General features: G+C 64.7%; 1 protein-coding gene across 1 annotated transcript in view; it reads left to right on the forward strand.

The window, feature by feature from the left end:
- Positions 1-23,349, forward strand: part of LOC119094294 (uncharacterized) — a gene marked incomplete in the record, with an annotated part of 147,999 nt that overhangs the window by 82,111 nt on the left and 42,539 nt on the right. The window contains 3 exon segments of the mRNA XM_037217367.1: positions 7,558-7,755; positions 17,150-17,290; positions 20,186-21,100. Of these exon segments, the coding sequence (XP_037073262.1) occupies positions 7,558-7,755; positions 17,150-17,290; positions 20,186-21,100 (1,254 nt within the window).

The following is a 23,349-nucleotide window of genomic DNA, read 5'->3' on the forward strand; positions in this document are numbered from 1 at the left end:
CGGCCTGTGTGCTGTGGGCGAGGGGCCGGTCGGGGGCCGCTGCCTGGGATGGCATTGGCTGGCAGCCGGTCGCTGCCGGCCGGCGCCGCTTTCGGCCCTGTTCGTCCTGCCGTGCCCAAGCCGGCGCCTGACACGTGTCGGGCCGTCTGTCGCTGCCGCCGGGGACGGCCGACACGCGGCCGAGTCGACCAGCGGCGCGCCCTGTTCCTTGTGGAGGGCCAAGCCAGGCGGTCTCGTGCTGGCTTCGCAGACCGGAGCGGGCCACAAGGCTTTTGTGTTATTGCGTGGCGCGTTATTACTCGGCCCTTAGTGCTTGCCTGGTTGCCATCTCGGGGTTGGTTATGGCTGGGGTCACGTTGTCCTGTTGTGGTGGAGCGGTGGGCGCGGGTCGTCCCGTGCCACGGGGCCGCGCCCCGGCCGGCGGCCGCGCTGCTCCGCTCCGCAGCGCCGCCAGACCGCCGGCGGGGCGAGGCCCATTCGGCTCCTTTTTGCGGCCGCTCTGGCGTGCGACTGTGGAGCGCGGTAATGAGCGGCGATCGGCGCCGGCCAGTCGACTGTCAGTGAGCGCCGCTCACTGCAACCTCCGCGGCGCCGCCGACCGTCCGCACACAGCGCTCTGACGTCACTCCCTGCCCGTACCCCGCGCTCTGACGTTTCCCGCTGCCACCACCCCGCGCTCTGACGTCCTCCAATGTCCGCACCCCACGCCCTGATGTCCCCTGGCCGCCAGCACCCCGCGCTCTGATGTCACTCCCTGCCCGCACCCCGCGCTCTGACGTCCCCGCTGCCCCACCCCGCGCTCTGATGTCACTCCCTGCCCGCACCCCGCGCTCTGACGTCCCCTCTGCCCGCACCCCGCGCTCTGACGTCCCCCATTCCCCGACGCTCCTTCGCCCACCGTCCACCGACTAGGCAGGACCAGCGGGTGGTGCGCGGGCTTTGGGCGGCGCCTTGACGGGGGTGCGTGATCCCGGCTGGCGGCGCCGTACGCACAACGCCCGCCTGCGCCGGCTGACACGCCATTGTTTATTGAGGTGAGCCGCGCTTACCGGCGCGCCGGGTAAACATGCGAATAAAACCCCGACCCGGACACATGCGGGATGTTTATTCTGAGAGCACTCGGACCGCCGACCGGTTTTAATGGCGTTCGATCTTTTGCGGGCCCTGCGCGCGTTGTGGGCCTCCCCGCGGTTATATTCATCACGGCGTAGGAGGTGGAATGGCTTGCTGAAGGCTAGTCGTTCAGAGGTGGTGGGTTGCCGGGGCTGGGGGTTTCGCCAAATGGCCTGAAAGGCTCGGCAAAATGCCGCCAAACTGTGGGCCATTGGGAGAAAATTGGGTACTTCAGGATGAGCTAGAGAGTAATGATAGCTAACGAAGTCGGTAATAACAACTTCGGTTTTTGTGAGCTACTTTTTTTCTTCGTTTCTCATAATAACGTAACACTGCTTGGGCAGTTTGTGAGGAGTTTTTACGCATCGGAGGCGGCCAGTGACTGGTGGACCGTGCGACAACCGAAACAGTCGTTGATCTCTCTGGGCGGGGCGCAGACAGTATTTTAGGCGTCGTTTACCACTGTTCGAGTACCACCAGATGCCCATTAATCTGTGGCTGTGTCTGTTGGCCTCATGGTGGTAAATTAAACTAATGGGGGACTGTGTGGGCCACCTGACGGGCGGTGTGACAAGTTGTCTATCAGTGGCCGGCTCCGAGAGAAGAATGATGGGGTGCCACCGCTGTCAGGCTGCTCACGCGCACCGCCAGGAACTAACCGACGAATGGATGCCACGGAACTGGGCCACCGGAGACGTTCATCATCTGGCTATTCCCTCATCCGTCCCGGCCCGCCTGCGGGCAGTGTGTGCGTCACTGCACGCCTCCCCTGCGGCGGCCCGTCCGCGGCCGGCCTGCTGCCGTGGCGTGACGTGCAGTGACGGGCTGGGCGTCACAGTACGCGGCCGAGCGGCGCGGCCGGCCCCGTTGCGGCGGGGTCGGCGCCGCGTCCGATCGACGGCGGTGAGGCGCGTCGTCGCCGCCGTCGCCGCCGTCGCCGCCGTGACGGTGACGCGCTGCAGGCCGCGGCGCGCGCTCGCGCGCTGGTGCCGGCCCGGCTCGGTTCGGGTCGCCGCCCGCGCCTCGCCCGCGCCAGGCGGGAGAGCGGCGCGATGCGACTCTCCGCTTTCGGTAATTTACGGCGTCACAAGAGCCGTGTTTGTTTACGGCAGCCGCGGCCGTTTTTCACAGTGCAGGGTCGTTGGGAGACCGCACCATGCTCTAGTTGTGACGTCATGAGAACCGCGCCGCGATTCGATTATGACGTCATACGGACTGAGCCGTGCTCCGACCTTGACGTGGGTCCGTGGAGTCTCTCCATTGATGCCTGATCTCCGTCAGCTGTGATGGTGTCAGCAGGATGTCTACGCTGGGGCCTCTACCACCGGCGTGCATGTTAGGAGAGCGACGAGAACTTCAGCTCAGGATAACCGTGCCAAGAGCCCTTTGTCCCCGGATCATGCCGGCGATGAGTGCCCTCGTCGGTGCAACTGGTCTACAAGGGTGTATCGACGCTCGGGCCGACACCGGAGCATCAGGAACGAGGCACTTCACAGGATGTGCGCAGAGGAGCTGAGGGAGTGGTCAAAACTTGAGGGAGGGGTCTATTGAGCTGGGTGTTTGTGCACCTCAGTATCCTCTGTTTTGTGTGCTGCTGCCACCTAGCTGTCGTACGCCAGAGGGCGGTCTTCTTCTCCGCTGCAGGAGCCTCTCTCGGCTGCCGCTAATGGCCGACTTTGACCGACGTGGGAGCATTCCCGGGTTCGTAGTGCCACTCTGGATGGAGTCGGGCTGAACCGATCGCCAGCTGATAGGAAGCTCGACCAGGGCTCATCGTGAGGAGGTCGAGTATGAGATCAGTACACGTGGGAGATCAGTAGCATCTATTGATCTCACATGTCCATCTAAAAGCCGTTTGTGGAACTCTGAACAGGCGGTATAGTGCGCGCGTGCTGCGGGATCCGATATTTTTGGAGCTGGAAGGGGTGCTCAAGAGAACAGAGCTGCCCCCTAAATGTCTGAACTATGGTATGACCTCTCTCCCCGGCAAGGAAAATGTAGTGGCTATCCATATATGCAGCGCTATAGTTCTTAGAAACAGTTTTTCCCCTGCGACACAGCCATGCTCCGACCCTAGTGACCTATATGCCAGCGCCTATGAACCTGACACCAGCAGTCCCGGGCATATGCTGTGCATTTTTAGAAACTGGGATGGATTTAGACCGGAAATGTCGTAGCACATGAACAAGCGGCCTTCAAGCAGCGACGCGACCACATCGCGGGCCCCGCGCGCGTTTCCTCGCAGAGCGCAGGCCGCGCGTGCATTTGCATACGCCCGACGGATATCCGTCAGCCATGTGGAAATATTTTCCCCGCCCATCTTATGAGGAGCAGGAAGAACGCTCGCCCCGCTGACCTCCTCCGCCTGCTTCTCCTCGCGAGGGCCGGTGTCAGTCAAAGCGTTCTCCGAAGAGGCAACGATTTCCAGCGCGTAGCTGGAACAACCACTGAACCCATTCATCGTATCTTGTCGACACGCTATCATCGGATATTTTACGGTGTAGAAATTATAGGGATCTCCCGGAGCGTCTGCGGCAGATGGCGCCGCCCAGCCAGTGCTGTCCGTGCAGACTGCCCGGCAGGCCGGCGGCGGCCGGGCGGCGGGTGGGCGGGGCGCCGCTCGATGCGTCACTGGCCGGCGCACCAGTTGCGCCCAGACAGCCGCCGCCGGCCGGGGACACGATCGCGGCCAGCGTGCCACCTGTACGGCTTTGTTTTGGTCACACCCGCCGTCTGGCCTGTCTATTTAGAGCCGACGCCGGCTCGGAAAACATGTGATTATCTGCACGAGCCGGCGCCACATCGATCGCACGTCAAACTGCGGACTCTCAAACGCCACGGGCCCGACTCTCAAAAGCCACAGAACAGGCTCACAAACGCCACAGGCCCGGCTCACAAACGCCACGGAACCGGCTCGCAAACGCCACAGGCCCAGCTCACAAACACCACAGGCCCAGCTCACAAACACCACAGGCGCAGCTCACAAACACTACAGAACAGGCTCACAAAAGCCACAGGCCCAGCCCACCAACACCACAGGCGCAGCTCACAATCATCGCAGACACAGCCCACAAACACCACAGGCGCAGCTCACAAACACAACAGAATAGGCTCGCAAACGCCGCAGGCCCAGCTTACAAACGCCACAGAACCGGCTCGCACACGTCACAGGCCCAGCTCACAAACACCGCAGGTGCAACTTACAAACATCACAGGCCCAGCTCACAAACACCACAGGCGCATCTCACAAACACCACAGAACAGGTTCGCGAACGCCACAGGCCCAGCTCACAAACACCACAGGCGCATCTCACAAACACCACAGAACAGGCTCGCAAACGCCACAGGCCCGGTTCTCAAACACCCAAGCCTCGACTCACAAACGTCACAGGCCCGGCCCACAAACTCTACTGACGGCAGGCGACGCGCCGTTCTGTTACTCGTCTGGTCTGGTACTGAGCTGGTCTGGCGCTGAGCTGGTCTGGCGCTGAGCTGGTCTGGTGCTGAGCTGGTCTGGTGCTGAGCTGGTTTGGAGCTGAGCTGGTCTGGTGCTGAGCTGGTCTGGAGCTGAGCTGGTCTGGAGATGAGCTGGTCTGGAGATGAGCTGGTCTGGAGCTGAGCTGGTCTGGAGCTGAGCTAGTCTGGCGCTGAGCTGGTCTGGAGCTGCGCCGCTTTGGTGCTGAGCTGGTCTGGAGCTGGGCTGGTCTGGAGCTGAGCTGGTCTGGAGCTGAGCTGGTCTGGAGCTGAGCTGGTCTGGAGCTGAGCTAGTCTGGCGCTGAGCTGGTCTGGAGCTGCGCCGCTCTGGTGCTGAGCTGGTCTGGAGCTGGGCTGGTCTGGAGCTGAGCTGGTCTGGAGCTGAGCTGGTCTGGAGCTGAGCTGGTCTGGTGCTGAGCTGGTCTGGAGCTGAGTCGGGCCTCGGTCCGCCGTCGGCCGGCCCGGGAGACCGGAGCGTCGATGCCGCCGCTCCCATCGGCCTGCCGTCGGCCGGCCCGGGAGACCGGAGCGTCGATGCCGCCGCTCCCATCGGCCCGCCGTCGGCCGGCCCGGGAGACCGGAGCGTCGATGCCGCCGCTCCCATCGGCCTGCCGTCGGCCGGCCCGGGAGACCTGAGCGTCGATGCCACCGCTCGCCGCGCCGCCGCTCCCACGGTTATTACCCGTAATGGAGCCGCCGGTCGGCTGGGCCGGCGCCCGGCAGCGGCTCAGCGACTGCGCCGGTGGGTATCCAGGGCAGAACCGGACGGGGCGGCCTGATCCCGCTCATGTGAGCAGCACATCTAGCTCGAACCGGTCGCTGACGCGTGTCCGTGCAGATTGGAGGCCGCAAAACCGTCGCGGCCGGGCGCGCGCACGACTCGACACAGCGGCTGGCGGGCACACACAGCCTCGAAAAGAGCGGCCGCACCGAACCGTGCTGCTCTGTGTGCGGAAGAAGTGGCTACTTCCTGTGCGTTTCGGAGCGGAGTCCATTTACTGATTCGTTCCCGGTAACGGTTGCCACCGTCGGAAAATCTCAAAACACATCTTGGGTAAGCGGCGCTGCGCAATAGCCGCCTCCTAGAGGTGGTTATCGATTACTCGAATAATTTGATCGTTAATCATCTGGGAGGCTGGCGGACACGCATGCATTAGAGGAGTCTGTCCGCTGGGCTGGGCCGGCGCGGGGGCGGGGGAGCTGCTCTGACGGCGCCGGCTGGGATTGAGGGACCGGCTCTCCGGCGGCCGAGGCGCCCGTCACCCAGCTGCTGAGCCGAGCCGGCCACGCTCGATAACACCGGTGCGGCCTGAGCGGGGCGCGTCGCCACGGCCGGACGCAGCCGACCCGGGGTCGGCGGCGCGGCCGGTGCACACGGCCCGCCGCTCGGACCTCTGACCGGCACCCGCCGCCCGGACCTCTGGCCGGCCCCGCCGCCCGGACCCCTGGCCGGCCCCGCCGCCCGGACCCCTGGCCGGCCCCGCCGCTCGGACCTCTGGCCGGCCCCGCCGCCCGGACCCCTGGCCGGCCCCGCCGCCCGGACCCCTGGCCGGCCCCGCCGCCCGGACCCCTGGCCGGCCCCGCCGTTCGGACCTCTGGCCGGCCCCGCCGCCCGGACCCCTGGCCGGCCCCGCCGCCCGGACCTCTGACCGGCCCCCGCCGCCCGGACCCCTGGCCGGCCCCGCCGCCCGGACCTCTGACCGGCCCCCGCCGCCCGGACCTCTACCGGCCCCGCCGCCCGGACCTCTGACCGGCCCCGCCGCCCGGACCCCTGGCCGGCCCCGCCGCCCGGACCTCTGGCCGGCACCCGCCGCCCGGACCCCTGGCCGGCCCCCGCCGCCCGGACCTCTGGCCGGCCCCGCCGCCCGGACCGCTGACCGGCCCCCGCCGCACCGGCTCAGCTGGGCGCCGCCGATTGCTCACCGGTAAAGGGTGGCGCGATGTTATCGGATCCGGCTGCGCCCCAGTCTCCGGGCCGCCCGCACAGCTGGCGCGTCGACTGGGAGACGCTGGGCGGCAGCGCGGGTCAGGCGGACCTCCACCGTTCGCCGGACGGGTCAGGCGCAGTTCCGCCTCACGCCTGGCGGGTCAGGCAGAGCACTGCCAGTCGTCGGGCGGGTCATACGGAGCTCTGCCGTTCGCCGAGCAGGTCAGGCGAAGCCCCGCCGTTCGCCGGGTGGGTCAGGCGCAATTACGCCTTACGCCGGGCAGATCAGGCGGAGCTCAACCGTTCGCTAAGCGGGTCCAGCGCAGTTCTACCGTTCGCCGGGCGGGTCAGGCGCAGTTCCACCGTTCGCCGGGCGGGTCAGGAGCAGCTCCGCCGCTCGCCAGGCGACGCCGTGTTCACATTCGGTCGGTGCGGTGGGCGGGCGGGCGGGCGGGCGGGCTTCATACCGCCTCGGCCGGCCCGTGCAGGCGCGCTGCTGCAGACCGCTGCGAGCCCACGCTCGGCCCCGTCCGGTTTCGCCGCCATATACGGGTCGCGAGAGGTCTCCGCTGTCGCCTGGCGTGCCGGCTGACCGTTACCGCGTGGACAGACGGCGCTTGTAAACACTGCGCCTCGTCATCGCTCAGCCAAGCGCGCATTCGGGCTCAGCAGGGGCGTCCGGACCTCAGTTGTAGTGAAAAACACCCAGCTACATTCCGTGTAGCATGGAAACGGCAGTTAGTTGCATTTCCTGTTAAAATGTGTCGTACCGCCCTCGTGCATCCTATACATGTCATCGATCCTCGTCTCGGGCAGGTAAACTCCACAGCGCTGCGTTGTCTCACCACCGTATCGTGTCGTTGTGTGCTGTCCGCTGTCTTGATGGGGCCGGTGTCCCACCATCAGTCAGCAGCGCTGTCTTGTCCGCAGGCGCTCCACGACGAGATCAAGTCTCACCACCGTATCGTGTCGGGTGTGTGCTGCCTGCTGCCTTGATGGGGCTGGTGTCCCACCATCAGTCAGCAGCGCCGTCTTGTCCGCAGGCGCTCCACGACGAGATCAAGTCTCACCACCGTATCGTGTCGGGCGTGTGCCGGCTCTGCAATCAGCTGTCCGAGGGTGGCGCCCGCCGGCGACTGGCGCGTGTGGCCGACCGGCTGGACACCAGCTGGCAGCAGATCTTCCTGCGCGCATACGAGTGGACCTGCCACCTGGAGGGTCTGCTCGACCAGTTCAAACAGGTCAGTCCCAGTCAGGCAGATGGTCGGGCGGGTTTACAGATGATCGGGCGGGTTTATAGATGGTCGGTCGGGTTTACAGATGGTCTAGCGGGTTTACAGGTGGTCGGGCGGGTTTACAGGTGGTCGGGCGGGTTTACAGATGGTCGGGTGGGTTTACGGATGGTCGGGCTCGGGATGAAATCGGCATACGGGTTGGTGGTCATCATGCTGTGTGGTCCTTAACGGGCTGTCCTTCGGGATCTTCTTCGAACCGACACTGAAGCTGAAGCCCTGCTGAAGCCGTCGCCAGGCAGCGTCCCGGGGTGCACGCCGGCGGCGAGCCGCTGATGCTAAAGTGTGCGTGACTGCGTGCGTGCGGCCCGACAAAGGCACATGGCTCGGCCGGGTCACGTGTGGCTGGGTGGGGTGCGGGCGCAGGCCAGCCATGATGCGCCATATTGGCCCTGAACGCGCGGCGTCGGAGGAGCGGGCGGATCTGCTCATTTGGGAGGCAAAGCGGCCCGTGTCGCGCCCCAGTGCGGTGAGCGCCGCTCGGAGGTGTGACCTGGGACGTCGCCACGGCACGGCACGGCACGGCACGGCACGACGCGACGCGACACGATACGACACGACACGACACGACACGACACGGCACGGCACGGCACGGCACGGCACGGCACGGCACGGCACGGCACGGCACGGCACGGCGGCACGGCACGATACGGCACGATACGGCACGACACGACACGATACGGAACGGCACGGCACGGCACGGCACGGCACGACACGATGCGGCACGGCACGGCACGGCACGGCAGTGCCGCCGCTCACTGCTCGTCTCTGTGCGTGATCGGTGATTCTCCGAGATCTTGGGTTAATTTTCGAGCACGCGGGACGCCAGCCAGTCCGCTCTGACCTTTGAACTTGAGACCGGGGGCGCTATTTTGTGTGACGGCTGGTGTTTGGTGAGTGCTGTCTGAGCTCCGGACGGCGCCTCACTGCGGTTCTCCGTCAGCTGCATGCGATAGCGTGTTGAACAAAGCCCTGCGGGGAATAACAGTTACAGCTGCCGCGAGGCACGGCTATTTACAGCAGTCATAACTCAGTGGGCAGCAGTGCCAGCTCGTCAGCCTGCTGTACCTGCCGTTTTTGTGTGCCAAGTCCGCACCGGCCGCCGGCAAGCGGTCCCGATGAGTGGCGGTCGTGCCGCACGGCCCATGTAATGCATGTGGGAACGAGGGAGGTCCGGAGCGGGCAGCGCCTCTGTGGGCCGTACCATTATGTCGGGATTAGCCTGCGGGTCTGCTCGGTCACGTGCAGAGCTGACTGCCACCTGCGTCGCGTCACGCGCCTCGCCCCGCTCCCGATCCCGGCGCGCTGATTACGTACCCGGCGCATTGTGTCCGTCTGGCGCCACATACAGACGGCTTTTCACCGTGCTCGCGACCCGCCATTGATCGCCAGCCACCGTAAATTTCCCATTAGCTGACATTCGTTCGTGCATAAATTCGCAGACTCATGCTGTCTACTAGCTACGGGCAATCTCATGCGTTGTGCCCCGTCTATTGCGCCTAAAATCGGGGCATTTTGCAAAGGGTGTCATTGTCGCTTGCCCAAACATGTCGCATGGTTGGCAGCGCGGCAATATATTTTGGGCTTAGGCTGGCCTTATTGAAATGTACGGAGCACTTTCGTCCACCTGCTGTAGGGACGAAATGGATGGGCACAAGCGGGCGGAGCAAATCAGTGCTCACGGCAAACAAAACTGAGGGAAACACGGCGTTCATCCCTCCCCTCCGTGTAAACTGGCTGGTCGGTTCGCCCAGATGGAATAAATTGTGACGGATTGTAACCGGATGAAGACGAATGGGCGCGGGCAGGGGAAGGGTGCGCCGGCCCCCTGAGACCCGTCCGCTACGTCCTGCCTCAAGTGCCCTTGTGTGAGGGATGGCGTGATGGCGTCAGCGGTCCGTGCGCAAGGGGCGCGCGGCGCTGGCTCCAAGCTGACGATCGGCCGCCGCGCCGGCGGGCCGCTGCCAGTGCGCTGCACCAGCGGCGTCCCGGCGGCTGCGGCTCGGCGGATGGCCGAGCCGTGCTGAGGCGGCACCGGACGGCCAGCGGCCGGCCCTGTTACAATCAGGTCACGCCGCCGACGGAGCGACCCGGCGTGCCGCGGCCGCCGCACGTGATGGTCGTTGCCGGCGCCGCCGGCCGGCGGGCCTGCGTGCGACTCGGTCCGAACGGCCGGTACGTTGTGTGCCGGCTCAATAGCAGGATGTGCTCTGCACGCTGGGGTCGTCCGACTCCGGGCGAGCCGAGTTGGCCGGCGTCACGAGCAGGAGTCAGGCGTCAGCACGGACGAGGTCACCGGGTCACGGGCTGGGACCGGGCTCATTGTCTTCTGGCCTGCTGCCGGAGCGGTGCTCGGCGGCGGCACCGGAGGTCAGTCTGGTACAGCGCCGGCTGCGTCGGAGCGCAGCTGAGTGCGTCGTTAAGTCCCAATGACGTCAGGGTGCACCGTACGCCCTGGTGACCGTGGACAACAGTGACTGGCCGACAAGCCGGGCTATGATTCAGCACTGCTTAGCCGTTTAAACGATCTGACCAGCATAACGCGCCGACGGAATGGTACCTCCATCCTGCGGCGCCATGCAGAGCCGCGAGCGTGGCCTCCTTGTGCGGCGCCGGCCGCCGTCGGAGGGTCGTCACTCCGTCAGCCCGGCGGCGCCGGTGTGCGCAGCGCCGCCTCCCGCGCACCGCCCCGTCGGTGCCGACGCGCCGCCGAGCTCCCTGTCCCGCCTCTAAACGCACTGTGCGTCCGGCCGGCCACTCTGCGCGTGATTCTCACGCCAATGCAGCACCGTGGCGCGCTGGCCGCCGATGACTGTGCGCGTGCTCGAGCCGGCGCCCACGCGCCCTGAGCCTGCCGGATGGCGCGGTGCTGCCACCGAGGGCTCGCCAGGCTGTCCCAACGCACTTCGGCTGCCGCTGTGGCGGCCTGCATGCTGTCCTCGTGGTCACCGCTGGTGTTTGTCGATATCTGGACGAGGCCCGCCTGAACAGCCGCGCCCGCCGGTGGAGGGTCGGAAGGCCAAGGCGACGCTCAGAAGACGGGGAGGGGCGCCTCCTCCAAGGCCGCGCCGCCGCTGGCGGCCCGTAAGGCGCAGAGCACGGCGCTGGGCGGCGGCTCCCCGCCGTCAGGCGGGCGTGGGTTGGCGCCGAGGCGTTCGACGTCGCTCAATAGATGCTTTAAGCTGACGGCCGAAGACAGCCGCCCCGCCGACGAAAAGCCGGCGATCTCCATAGAAATGGCCGCGACCTCGCTGGGCGCCCGGGTCATGGACAGTGGAGGGCGATCTCATGAAGATGCCCGCTCTCCTGTCGAATGACCACAATGCGTTACTCGCCTGTAAAATACTTTCATCTCACAAACACCTGCGTCTGGTTTCGTGTCCGTTAATGGCTCGATCTCAGGAGCGGAGTAAGGCGCAGACAGCGACGCTGGCCGGACGGTGGAGTCTGTCACCGGCGTGGGCCGGACGGTGGAGTCTGTCACCGGCGCTGACCGGACGGTGGAGTCTGTCACCGGCGCGGGCCGGACGGTGGAGTCTGTCACCGGCGTGGGTCGGACGGCCGAGCCTGTCACCTGCGTGGGCCGGACGGTGGAGTATGCCACCGGCGCGGGCCGGGCGCACTGCGAGCGTTTCGCTCGCTGATTGCGCCTCGAAGCGGCGCGATCCCAAACTTGATGAGGTCGTTAGTGTACCGCCTTTGATGTGGGCGCTGGGCGATTGGGGCGGCCGGCTGCTGCGTGCAGCGTCGACGGTCTGGACTGACCGGCCCGCCAGCCAGCGGCGTCGTGCTGCCGATGGTGCGTGTCGGACGCGGCGCCAGCGGAACGGCCCACGTCCGGCCGTTAGGTCGACCAGAGGTCAGCCGGCGCGACCCGAGCCGGAGACGGGACCGGGAGGACTCGCCCTGGTCCGGAGACCGACCGAGAGCGGCGCCGTCGCCGTGCCGGCGCCTAATTCGAGCCATTGTCGCTGAGCGCGCGCGGGATTGTGTGCGGCGCTGTTGTGACACGGCGGCCTGAGATCAGTCGAGCGGTGAAAGGAGACGCGCCGCATGCAACGCCGTCGGCAGCCGCCCTCTCTACGGCGATTGAGTCGTGTCGCAAGACGCGTGTCGGAAGCCTTTGTGTGACGGGTCTGGCAATGTCGGCCGGCGGTTCGGCAGCGCCGGAAGTGTGAAGACCGCGGACGTCCATGCGGTCCGCTGGTGACCGGCTGAAATTGGGTGAGACTTTACCTGGTGTGTTCCGGAGCGATCCTATTGGCTGACGACCGTCACGTGTTATCGACCCCTGGTGGCGCCACGTATCCTGATGGGGCACACACGCCCTTCCCTCCCCTCCGGCGTTTTAAAGCCCGCGCACACGTCCCCGGAGATAATTGTCGGGAAAATAGAGGTGATTGAACTGGCGGGCGTACGGAGCGGTCCGCATTCGCGATAATAACTAGCTTCATGAGCGTTGGGCTTTTTAATACGATGACATATCCCTCCGGCATGAAAATCGATTTGTAGTGTGCACGTGCACCCCCCTCCCCCCCCCCCCTGTAACGGTACTGGCTGAACTGGAGCGTGGCTCTCGTGACTCGTGTCCGGCCCCCGCCCCGCCACGCCGGCCCTGATAGCCCCCCCCCGCCCCCCCCCCCCCCCGGCCACGCACATACACACACATACACGCATACACCCTGCGAGCTGGCGGCGCAGCTGATGATTTCATCACTATCCCTCGGTAGCCGCTGGTGACGTCACTCTTTCTTGGGGAGCCGCTGGTGAGGTCACTTTTCCTTGGGAACCATTGGTGACATCGCTCTCCCTTGTGAAGCCGCTAGTGACGTCACCCTCATTTGGGAATCACTGGTGACGTCACTCTTCCTCAGAGGATCGACTGGTGAGGACGCCACTCCTCCTCGGAGGAGCCGGTGGCACCGTGTGCTTCATCAGCGTGTCGCTGACGACATCCCCTGCTCGGATGAGCCGCTGTCGGACCCACTCTACCATGGCGGGGCAGACCGGGTCCGCAGCTGATTAGTGAGAGCGGGCAGGGGGGGAGGGGGGGGGGGATCTCGCCGTTCATGGGCGGATGGCCGCGTGTGCGGGGCTTCTGGAATGGAATGGGATCGCTGACGGCTGGATATTAGACCCTGGCGGCCGGACGACCCGGCCACCCCTGCCGCGGTGACCGCGCCGGCCCAGCTCAGGTGCGGCCGGACGACCCGGCCACCCCTGCTGAGGTGACGGCGCCGGCCCAGCTCAGGCGCGGCCGGACGACCCGGCCACCCCTGCTGCGGTGACGGCGCCGGCCCAGCTCAGGCGCGGCCGGACGACCCGGCCACCCCTGCTGCGGTGTCGGCGCCGGTCCAGCTCAGGCGCGGCCGGACGACCCGGCCACCCCTGCCGCGGTGACGGCGCCGGCCCAGCTCAGGCGCGGCCGGACGACCCGACCACCCCTGCTGCGGTGACCACGCCGACCCAGCTCAGACGCCGACACGGGCGCTCTTCAGCGGCCCCGCGCCGGCGGCGCTCAGCGGAGCATGCGGGTTAGGTTAGGCTAGGTTAGGTTGGTTGGATCAGTAAGCTCCTGTGGCCCGCATGAATATTTGGAAATGCGTGCGTAGGTTGTGAGGTTTAAATCTAGCTGAATTGATGGATACAAAATTATGCAGCTCACAAATGATAGGACTGACAGAAGGCTCTCAGCACTGTGATACACTAGGGGAAATGTTTGAGCTATGCATTGACCCGAGAGGAAAAATCCTCAGGCCCCGTCCTTGAAAATTATATGATTCGCAAACATGACACTAATGTGATGGCACTTGACAGCGGTCTTCCTCTTTGACCTGATATACCTTCAGTCTGTAACCTGACTGATAATTTGCGTAGAGGTGTCCAGGAACTGTCCTTTCCACCACGGGCGTTTCGGGCGCCGGCTGCAACTGCACGGCGGCGCGGCAGCGGCGCGTTCTTGTCGTCTCCCCGTTCTTGTCACCTCTCCGTTTCTCGAGGCTAGTCCACAAGTTAAAATCGTGCGCTTTGCTATCCCTTGTTTACTTAATGTGGTGAACGTTGGCATATTCCGAATATCTGGCCACCAATTACGGCATTGGAATGCTCGCCGAATGGGAATATTTGCTTGTGTACCGGAGTCATCACGATCCGAATGGTCAGCCACAGTGGTTATCGCCACGTCGGCTCAGTCGGCCGTCCGCCGTGACCAGAGGCGGCCATTGTTTCATGCGATCGCTGATGTTTGGAATGTCGTCAAATAGCTGGCGCGTAAGGCCTTGCCAATGCCGAGTGGACGTTCGCCCGCCAGCAGGACTCGATGGCCTGACAGCTGTCAAGCTTTGGTGCGACAGAGAAATTGTTCGGACAGATCTTTGCGGTCGACGAAATGCGACCGGGTTGTAGCCGTCTGCATCAACAGCGGCGCCCGCTCTGCTGTGACATTTGATAGGTTACATTTCACTTGAGAGTATCAAAGCGTCATGACCATTGGATTGTATATTGCCGTGGGGGGCTGGGTTCGAATCCCGCTAGAGACGTGGCCCCTGAGCGCCAATATGACTGCAGTCGGGGACATTTTATGAAAGGGCACGCGACGACTTGCGTGGCGTTACCTTAAACAACGCGTCGTGTCCGGAAAGGTGCCCGGCGCCCCGTTTTAGCGCAAAAGAAAGTGGGGCAGCGTGAGCGCCGTGACCTCTGTGAGATGGCCGCGCGCTAGCGAGGACAGTTGTGTCGGCGACTGCTTATCGGCGGCTGCTCGCTGCGGCTGTGGCTGCTTCTGTAACGTCGCCAACGCTCGGGACGCTCCATTTTTGCCGGTCGTTTGGGGAAAGGGGGCGATGGCAGGCGGTTTGACTCGCCCCCGGATGTGACCAATCCGCCGGCTCTGCCGCAGTTTCACGCGCCGGTTTGGTGGGGACGTCGCCCCTCCCCCCGCCCCCCCCCCCCCAGTAGCACGCGTAGTTTGACAGGGGGAGCTTCACTACCCTGTCGATGTGAAGGACCTTTCATGTTAACCACCCATTCGGTTTTTGTACGCGGCGCTTGTGAATGGGGCCTGCTCTGGCCAGATGTGGCTGCTCTATATGCGTGTGAGCGTTTCGACTGTTTTTAACGCCACCTGGATGGTACCCGTCGCCACAACAGCGGGCCTGCAGACAGGCTGGCTGCGCTGTTCCGGCGGACGAAACCGTGTGCGGCCGGCCATGGGCAGTAAACACGTCATAAAGTTCGTCGCTCGGTTCAAAACAGAAGCGTCGACGGTGGGCGCCTCCGTGACGGATGGCCGCCAAAGCGCTGACCTGATGGCGATGGCATGCCTCGGCCGTAGCGGCTGGGCCAGCACGTGTGGCGTGCGCTGCGTGGCGCGTGAGAACGCCTTGCGCCGCCGGTGGGAAACAGGCGAGCCATGTCCGCCGGCGACAGCTGCTCCGCCACGTCACGTCACGTCACGTCACGTCACGTCACGTGGCCGACACCGAGCGCGGACGGTCGGCTGGCTCCTGGTGCGGCCGCTGCGAATTATGCGAGACCGCCCAGCACCCGACGTCGGGGAGGGGAGGGGAGGGGGCGGCGCATGGAACCGGAGGCAGCCGCAGAGATAAACAGGCAAAGGGGAATCGCCATCCCATCTCTCACACTGGCGAACTGTGCAGCCATGGTCAGGGGTGGTAAGGTGGGCTTGTATTTGTCTGTGATAGTTTTGTTACACGATGCGGTGTCTGTGCCTTCTGAACAATAGTTCCAGGAAAACCTGAGTGGTGAAGTCAGAGAGCCTCAACGGAAGCATCCCATAGCGATGCGTACTGGCGGGTGATGAACCTTTCTGTGCACAGCGGGGCCCTTCCCAGGATGGCTTTCCTATTGACGCGTGTTTGGAATTTTCTGCGCGTTTCTTTCTCCCATATCTCCGTGCCATCACTGAGCTGTTCGAAGGCCACCTCACGTCTTCGACACAATGGCGACGCTTCATTGGTCCAGCTGTCCTTGGGGCGTCGGTGCCACGATTGGGGGCCTTTCTCGCCCCCGAGAATGCGCCGTGCAGTCGGAGATAGCGCCGGAATGTGCCGCAGATCGCGTGTCCGCGGCGCCTCCCGTGGGCAGGCGGCGGCCGCGACCGCTGATGACGTTAGCGATGCCGGGTCGGCTGGCGGAATGTGCTTGTGTGTCGGGGGCCGCCGACAAACGGTGCCCCGTCCCGCCCCCTCTCCGTCCTGTGACCGGCCCTCGGCTCCCTCCCTTCTCCCGCCTGGTATTCACATGGCGCCGGTGGCTACCGGTGGCCATACTAGAATGACGCCAGAAAATATGGAACAATAGTATCAGCACGGGTCGTTCAGATGTTTCTGGGCGGATGGTCGTGCCGTGCTGCGTCTCAGATGGTTTTCTGTGGTGCGCCTCTGGACCCAGCTCTCCAGAAACGGGGCTCGATGAGACCTCTCCCCTCCTCCGCCACTGTGTGCCCGGCTCCGATCCTACACTGCACGGGACCGGCCCAGCTCGACACGCCGGGTACGCTCCAGTGCGGCGTCTGGAGCGGCCGCACCGGTGAGTCACTGGCCGCGGCTCGGCGCGTTCTTCTGTGGCCGGCGCCAGCGGGACTGCTGTGGTCCGGTTTCAGCGGGACTGCTGTGGCCCGGCGCCAGCGGGACCGTTGTGGTCCGGCGCCAGCGGGACTGCTGTGGTCCGGCTCCAGCGGGACTGCTGTGGCCGGCGCCAGCGGGACTGCTGTGGTCCGGCGCCAGCGGGACCGCTGTGTTCCGGCGGCGGACGCGCGCTCTCCGGCGTCCCGGCTCGCGCGGACCGCGCGCCGGCGTGGCCTGTGGCGGCCGGGGACACGGCCGATGACAAACGACCGCGCCTCGCCGCCGGCTGGCCGGGATGACTATGGCGCCTATTGCGCGGGTGTGTTGCGACGGGCGACCTTGGCGGCCGTCCTCGGACCGGCCGTCGGAGGGACGGCTCGTCGGACAGACGGACCGTCCCTCCTGGCGTTGCGGTGCGGCCGTCGGTGGTCAGTTGATGTGGCATCGAGGCGAGAGGCCGGTGTTCTAACCCAACCGCAATCGAAGGCTGCCGTGGCATTGCGTGACGGCGATGCTCGCGGCGCAGGCTCCTGTCTCTGCGGATGTTTTTCCGTGGTGACGGCGCTTTCAGGGCGTGTCTCGTCATCGGTTCTCGTGCTCCGGGCAGTCGGTACTGTGAGCCGACGCCTGCTCCGCCCCTCGTGGTAGCCCGTTGCGCGTGTCGTTGCTATCAACTGACGTGGATCCTCTGCCCCCTGGAGTAACGCGCTACGCGTGTCGGTACTGTAAGCTGACATCTGTGCTCCGCTCCTCAGGGTCACCTGCCGCGCGTGGAGGACGGCTATTCGGCGGACGAGGACGAGCGCGAGCCCCAGAGCAAAGTGCGCCGACTCGGGAGCTGGGACGACCCCGCCTCGGCGCACAGCATCCACTCAGACGCCGGCTCCTTCTTCGAGGTGAGAGGCTCGCTCCCGCCCCGCTGACCACTCCGAGGGCGATCCGTCACCCAGCAGCGCAATACTCTGAAGCCAGAATAACGATGGCTGCCTAATTTTCGTGGCAGCTTGGTCATGAAGATGCTAACGATCTCAACCATTACTCAATTAGCGTTCCTCCAAGATCGACGAACGTTCTGTCTTGGGCAGGCGCTCCTCCAGGAGCTGACGGCTGCCTTGTCTCGTGACGGGCGTCCCTCCAGGAGCTGACGGCCGCCCTGTCTCGTGACAGGCGCTCCTCCGGGAGCTGACGGCCGCCCTGTCTCGTGGCAGGCGCTCCTCCGGGAGCTGAAGGCCGCCCTGTCTCATGACAGGCGCTCCTCCGGGAGCTGACGGCCGGTCTGTCTCGTGGCAGGCGCTCCTCCGGGAGCTGAAGGCCTCCCTGTCTCATGACAGGCGCTCCTCCGGGAGCTGACGGCCGGTCTGCTCCGGGTCGCCGCCACTCGATTGTGCAACGCTCAACAGCAGCGTAATCCGTTCGATGGTGCGTGCCACACTCCCAGTTTGGAAACGCCGAGACCGCGTGAGAGGTTACCTCGCGGTCACCCCAGGCGAGACGGCCGGCCGGCCGTGACGTTGGCTTCTTTGTGGGCCTTTCATCACTCTCTGGAGGCGCTGGGTGGAGACGTCACGTCCTCTGAAGAGCCCAAGCGCTTGTCATGGCTTGTAACTGGTGGGCGCAGCGTGGACCTCTGGGAAGGAAAGGGAGTCCGCTGTCTATCGCAGTAGGGCGCCCAACTGGGGACGAACGGTCTGATTCACTGACTTGATTGATGAGTGCTGGGTGTTCTTAGCGAAGCGGTTAAGGAGGCTGTGAAACGCGGACTGCGCCCTCCGCAATGGTTGAATTACCGCTCGGCTGTCGAACAAGTATTTGGAACAAGATAAAGTGCCGTAAACATCCACGGGACTAACTCGTAATTGGCCAAGCGCGTGCATCAGACCAGTTTGGCCACATTTCCGCTCGCTCTCGCAAGCGCTGCGTTTTAAGGCTGACCTTGATTTCCGAGCTCGCAATACAGAGCCGTGGAAGTCCGGCGACCTTGGCGTGTTCTTGCGGAGCGCTGGTGGCGAGCGCGCCTGAAGTAGTCAGCGCTTCCGGAACGGATCCGGCGGCGGACGGTCGCCCGGGCCCAGCTGTGCGGCGCGCCCCCGATAGGTCACCGCGTGTCGTTATAACGCCTCCGGTCGCCATCAGCTCGCATTCCTTCCACGTCACTGATCAGCAGTGCGGCGGGCGGTGTGACCTCGGCAGCGCGCGACTGGGGAATGCCGCCGATGATGGACTGGTATTCAGTGGCGCGTCACTCATGAGTCGGCGTGCACATGCTTGCCATAACAGATTCAGTGTGTTCTTTGGTCAGGGGCATGTCAGCTGCTGGTGTTGGCAGCCATGCGGCCAGCGAAATCGTAAATAGCATTCGTGTTCCGGCGTTTTGGGGAAAATGCACCAGCGGTGATTGGAATCCCTGAAGTATTTGCAGGTGTTTATGGTAGCATCCGCGAGGGGCGTCGTCACTATCGTGCTGCGCTCAAACCCAAAACACCCGACCTTCCCTGAGTGCTGCGTGTGTTGTCAAAGGTTTGTCCGGTTTACTACTGATCCTAACTCACTGGAGCGCCGCCAGGCGGCAGCACGTGTGCGCGTTGACTCCGTTGTCAGGCGTCTATTGACCAGCCGTGTGCTCGCCGTCTGTCGCGGAGTTGTGCCAGTGGTATGTTACCGGACGACGGCGGCGCCCGCGGAGACACCAGGGCACGCCTCAGGTGGCAGTCTTGTCTCGGCGCGGACCACACCAACCGGTGGAAGCGGCGGCGGGTGGCTGAGTCGAACGACCTGTGCGGCTGTGCGACGGAAACTGACCTGTCCAGCTTCTGGAGGGGAAGCTGACCTGTTCAGCTGCCGGAGGGGAAGCTGACCTGTCTAGCTGTCCGAACAGCCAGGCTTGTGCGGCAGCCGAGCCGTCAGGCGGCTCTGCCGCGGGCCGCTTCACTCAGCACACGGATGCCGGCCCGTCAGCGCCGCCGAGCTGAGGCCGCAGGAGCGGCGTACGCACCGCTGATGCACGCGACATGTTCGTTTATTTGTGCGTCAGTCAGGCCGCCCGGTACGCTCCACACTCCTCCTGATTGCCGACAGGCGTCAGATGGCCGGCTGGCCGCGGTCTGTCACTGGCTTGTCCGCGCGCTGTCCCCGGCCCGCCCCTGGCGTGTTCTCGGCTTGTTCTGCTCTGTCCGCGCACTGTCCCCGCTGCGGCCCGGCCTGTTCTGTCCGCGCGGTGTCCCCGGCCCGCCCCTGGCGTGTTCTCGACTTGTTCTGCTCTGTCCGCGCACTGTCCCCGCTGCGACCCGGCCCCGACTCACCTCGTCCCGTCCCTGCTCTTTCGCGCTGTCCCCGGTTTGCCTCCCTCCTGTCGCAGTGCTGTGCCGTCTCCACCCTGCCCCTCCTAGTGCCCGGCCGACGTCACGTGCTGCCGACGACAGCGGGCGCCGTGCGTCTCCGATGGCGGGAGTCCATCAGGGGGCGGACGCCGCTTTTTGCGGCGATCTGACGGCAATTAGCTGCGTCAGTTTTTGCGCACCGCTCAAGCGGCGCTGAAGGATGACGGCTGGCGGTGCGTGATGAAGACAGACGTGCCGTCCCGGCGCGCCGCGCCGCGTGGTCCTGACGGACTGGCGGTGACGCCGCCGCCGGCGCACGCTGCCCGTAATCCGCCGGTCTGCGACTCATCACCGGCCGCACCTGTCCGCACACGTGGCGGCGGCGGCCGGCCGGGCGCGCACTTGCCGCGGCGGCGCGCCCGGCCGCCGGCGAGCGCGCGCGACGACTGTGACGCCAGCCTGTCGCTGTTGCAGGACGACTACCTGCCGAGCATCAGCGGCATGAAGGTGCTGCAGGCGAGCAACGGCAGCGGCCCGACGACGCCGGCTAAGCGCGTGGAGAGGGAGGTGCTCGACATCGGCTACTCGTCCGAGAACTCAGGCCAGTCGAGCGACTCGAGCGAGGCGGCCGACGTCTCGCCGGGCGCCGAGTCGACCGCCAGCGCGCCCGGCCGCCTCGCCAGCGGCGTGCGCCGCGCCGCCGTCAACGCCTCCAACGTCCGCTGTGAGGTCATCAACGCCGACCTGAACGGCAACGGCTCCGACGCGCCGGCGGCGTCAGATGGTCGCCATGGCGACGCGCCGGCGCCGGCGCCAGGTGGCAGTGGCGGCGCTGGCGGCGTGCCAGGCGGGCGAGCGGACGGCGCCGAGCCGTTCAGTGTCTCGCAGCGGCCGGCGGAGAACTGCGGCACCTTCTACTTCCGACACAGCGACACCGAGTCGGAGGGAGCGCGGCGACGGCTGCGGTACGAGCCTGCCAGCTCGGACCTGGAGTACGCCAGCCCGGCCTGGCCCGACACAGACTCCGACTGGCTCAACAACTCGGGCCTGGACGACAGCGAGCTGGAGCAGATCGGCTTCGCCACGGCGCAGGAGCTGCTCTCCGAGCTGGGCGAGCACGAGGAGGAGGCGGGCGGCGGCGCGGCGGCCGAGCCGGGCCCGCCGGCCACGCGGCCGCCGGCGCCGCCCTGCGACAGCGAGATCCACCGACTGGTGGAGCGGGCCGAGAGTCTGGTGCGCGCCGACCTGCGCCGCAGCCTGCCGCCGCTCGAGCTCCACCGCCAGGTCAAGGCCAAGGGGCGCCGCGTGCGCGAGTGGCTGAGGCGTCAGCACGGCAGGAGGCCCTGCGAGCCGGCCGCCGCCGCCGCACCCCCGGATGTCAGTGGTCAGGTAGGTGGTCGGCAGTGTGGGGGGGGGGGGGGGGGGAAGGGAGGGGGCGCTGACCTGTGGACCCGGGGCTCCTGTCGGGGGTGGGGGCTCGCTGAGACCGGCCTCGGCTGTGATGCCCACTCAGCGCTGTCGCGTCGCCTCTCAGACGACGCCAACATGTCGCCCTGCCCGGCCGACGACAGGCGTTTTGTTCGGCCGGCGGCGGTCGCGCGGTGTGTGCACCTGGTCTGGCGGCCCCGCCGGCCGGCGTTATTGCACGAGGCGGTGTTTACCGTCTGGGTAATGACGGCTGTCGCGGGCTCAGTCCGAGTCGCGTACCGCTCGCTCCGATGGCGGCCAACAGGCGTGCGATACAACGGGGCGGCGTGTCCGGCCGTCCTCTGGAGGCCCGTGTCCGTGTGGGGCGGGGACGGCTCGGGCGCGCCCGGTCGGCCGCGCGGAACCGTCGCCGCTCACCTGCCGCCAGCCGCCGCTCGGCGCTTACGACGGAGGGCTGGCTGGACGGCTCTTACAGAAGGCTAACATAATAGAGACTCTTTCGAATTGTCCGTTATGGCAAGGCTTACGTTCAGAATACCCATTTGATCTAGGTGTTTGCTGAGAAGACCTAGCTGACCATGGCGTTCGTTCAGAAGACCAAATAAAGTCATGTCGGTATTCAGATTGCCTTCATCACGATTTGTCTTTCAAAGGTATACTTGATTATGTCATATGTCCGTTAGGAACACATGGCCTTAGTTTGTGTTTAGGTAGGCCATTTGATTATTACTTGTGTTCAGAGGTGTACTTGTTCAGCGTCTGCGTTCGGAAGACCTAATGCAGCAAAGCTTGCGCTTCGAAGACCCATTTGGTTGTGTCTAGAGGAAGCAGACCTGAGCACATGATCAGGCAGACCTCCAAAGCAAGCAACCTGATCATGTATGCCTTTTTAATGTAAGGGATCAAGTATGTCCTCAGAGCATAAGCGGTGGCACATAATGCCTTCAGAGCATAATTGATATTGTAATCATGATAGAATTAGCACATTCCGCGATCGTCAGGGCACCCTGAACGTAAACATCGCTGAAGAGGAGGTTCTGAGCAAAAGCTTCTGTGAGCATGGTTTACAAACAGGCCTCCTGCACGCAGACTTTCTGAACATCAGCGCTCTCATATAGGCCTAAAACAGGCATTGTAAGCGTCTGTATCTTCAAAATAGTCTTCTTGAAACCAGGTCGTCCACAAATGGGCGTTATGAGAAAAAGGCTTGTGCACGTTAGGCTTCTGAGAAAGCACATTCTAAACCTTGACCTTGTAAAACTTGGCCTTCTAAAGGTCTATCCTTAACATCGGTCGGTCTTTTGAGAATGAGTATCATAGACGTATGCCTTCTGAAAAGGTTTCCTGAAAAAGTCCTTCCAAAAATGCCTCTGTGGTACGCCGCGGACAGGAGCGACTAGTGCTGGCGCTGGCTCGAACGGGCGGATGCCGTGTCCGCGGCCGTCAGGAGGGGGGGGGGGGGGGGAGGTAGCGGCCACGCCCCTGCCGGCGCCGCTCCGGCGGTGGCGTGGTGTGACCGCGACCCGTCACCATCGCCAGTATGACGGTGGCCTGACAGGGTTGGGGTGCTTGATTTGGTGGACCTGCACGTGATCATGGCCTGCACCGGCTGTCCGCCGGGTCCACCTGAACGGGCCACACCAACGCTGGTGCTTATACGCCTATCAGTAACTTTGCCAGTATCTCTGGTAGTCCCCGTCCAGTCTCCCTGGTGGCCCTTGTCGTCAGGAGTATGGCCTGGTGTCCCGTCCGTTTGAACAGGGCCAATAATTGTCCTGCCAAATTGGAGAGGGGGGGGGGGGGCGTAGCCATTTTTGATCCAGCCAATGTCAATCAGGCTAATTCTTAATTTTCAGGAAGTTGAGGGGCTCAGCGCCTCTGCGTTCTGATTTTTGCGCTACCGTGTTCAGTTGACGTCGCGCTCCAAGACATCCCTGATGTCAGTACCCATGAAAAGGAATGAGGGTGGCCGCCGGCCTGTGCAGCCAGCAGACAAATATAGCGCGCTATCGAGCTCCGCTATCGAGCGCTGACACGGCGCGTGGCTGTTGGTATTGATCCGTTCCTGAACCGCTCCGGCTGTGGTCCGCTCCGGAACCACTCCGGCTGTGGTCCGCTCCGGAACCGCTCCGGCCGTAGTTCACTCCTGAACCGCTTCGGCCGGGATCTGATCCCAAACCGCTCGTGAACCGCTCCTGAACCGCTTCTGA

The sequence above is a fragment of the Pollicipes pollicipes genome, unplaced genomic scaffold, assembly GCF_011947565.3.
Source record: "Pollicipes pollicipes isolate AB1234 unplaced genomic scaffold, Ppol_2.1 Scaffold_4002;HRSCAF=4701_pilon_pilon_pilon, whole genome shotgun sequence".
Lineage (NCBI taxonomy): Eukaryota > Metazoa > Arthropoda > Thecostraca > Pollicipedomorpha > Pollicipedidae > Pollicipes > Pollicipes pollicipes.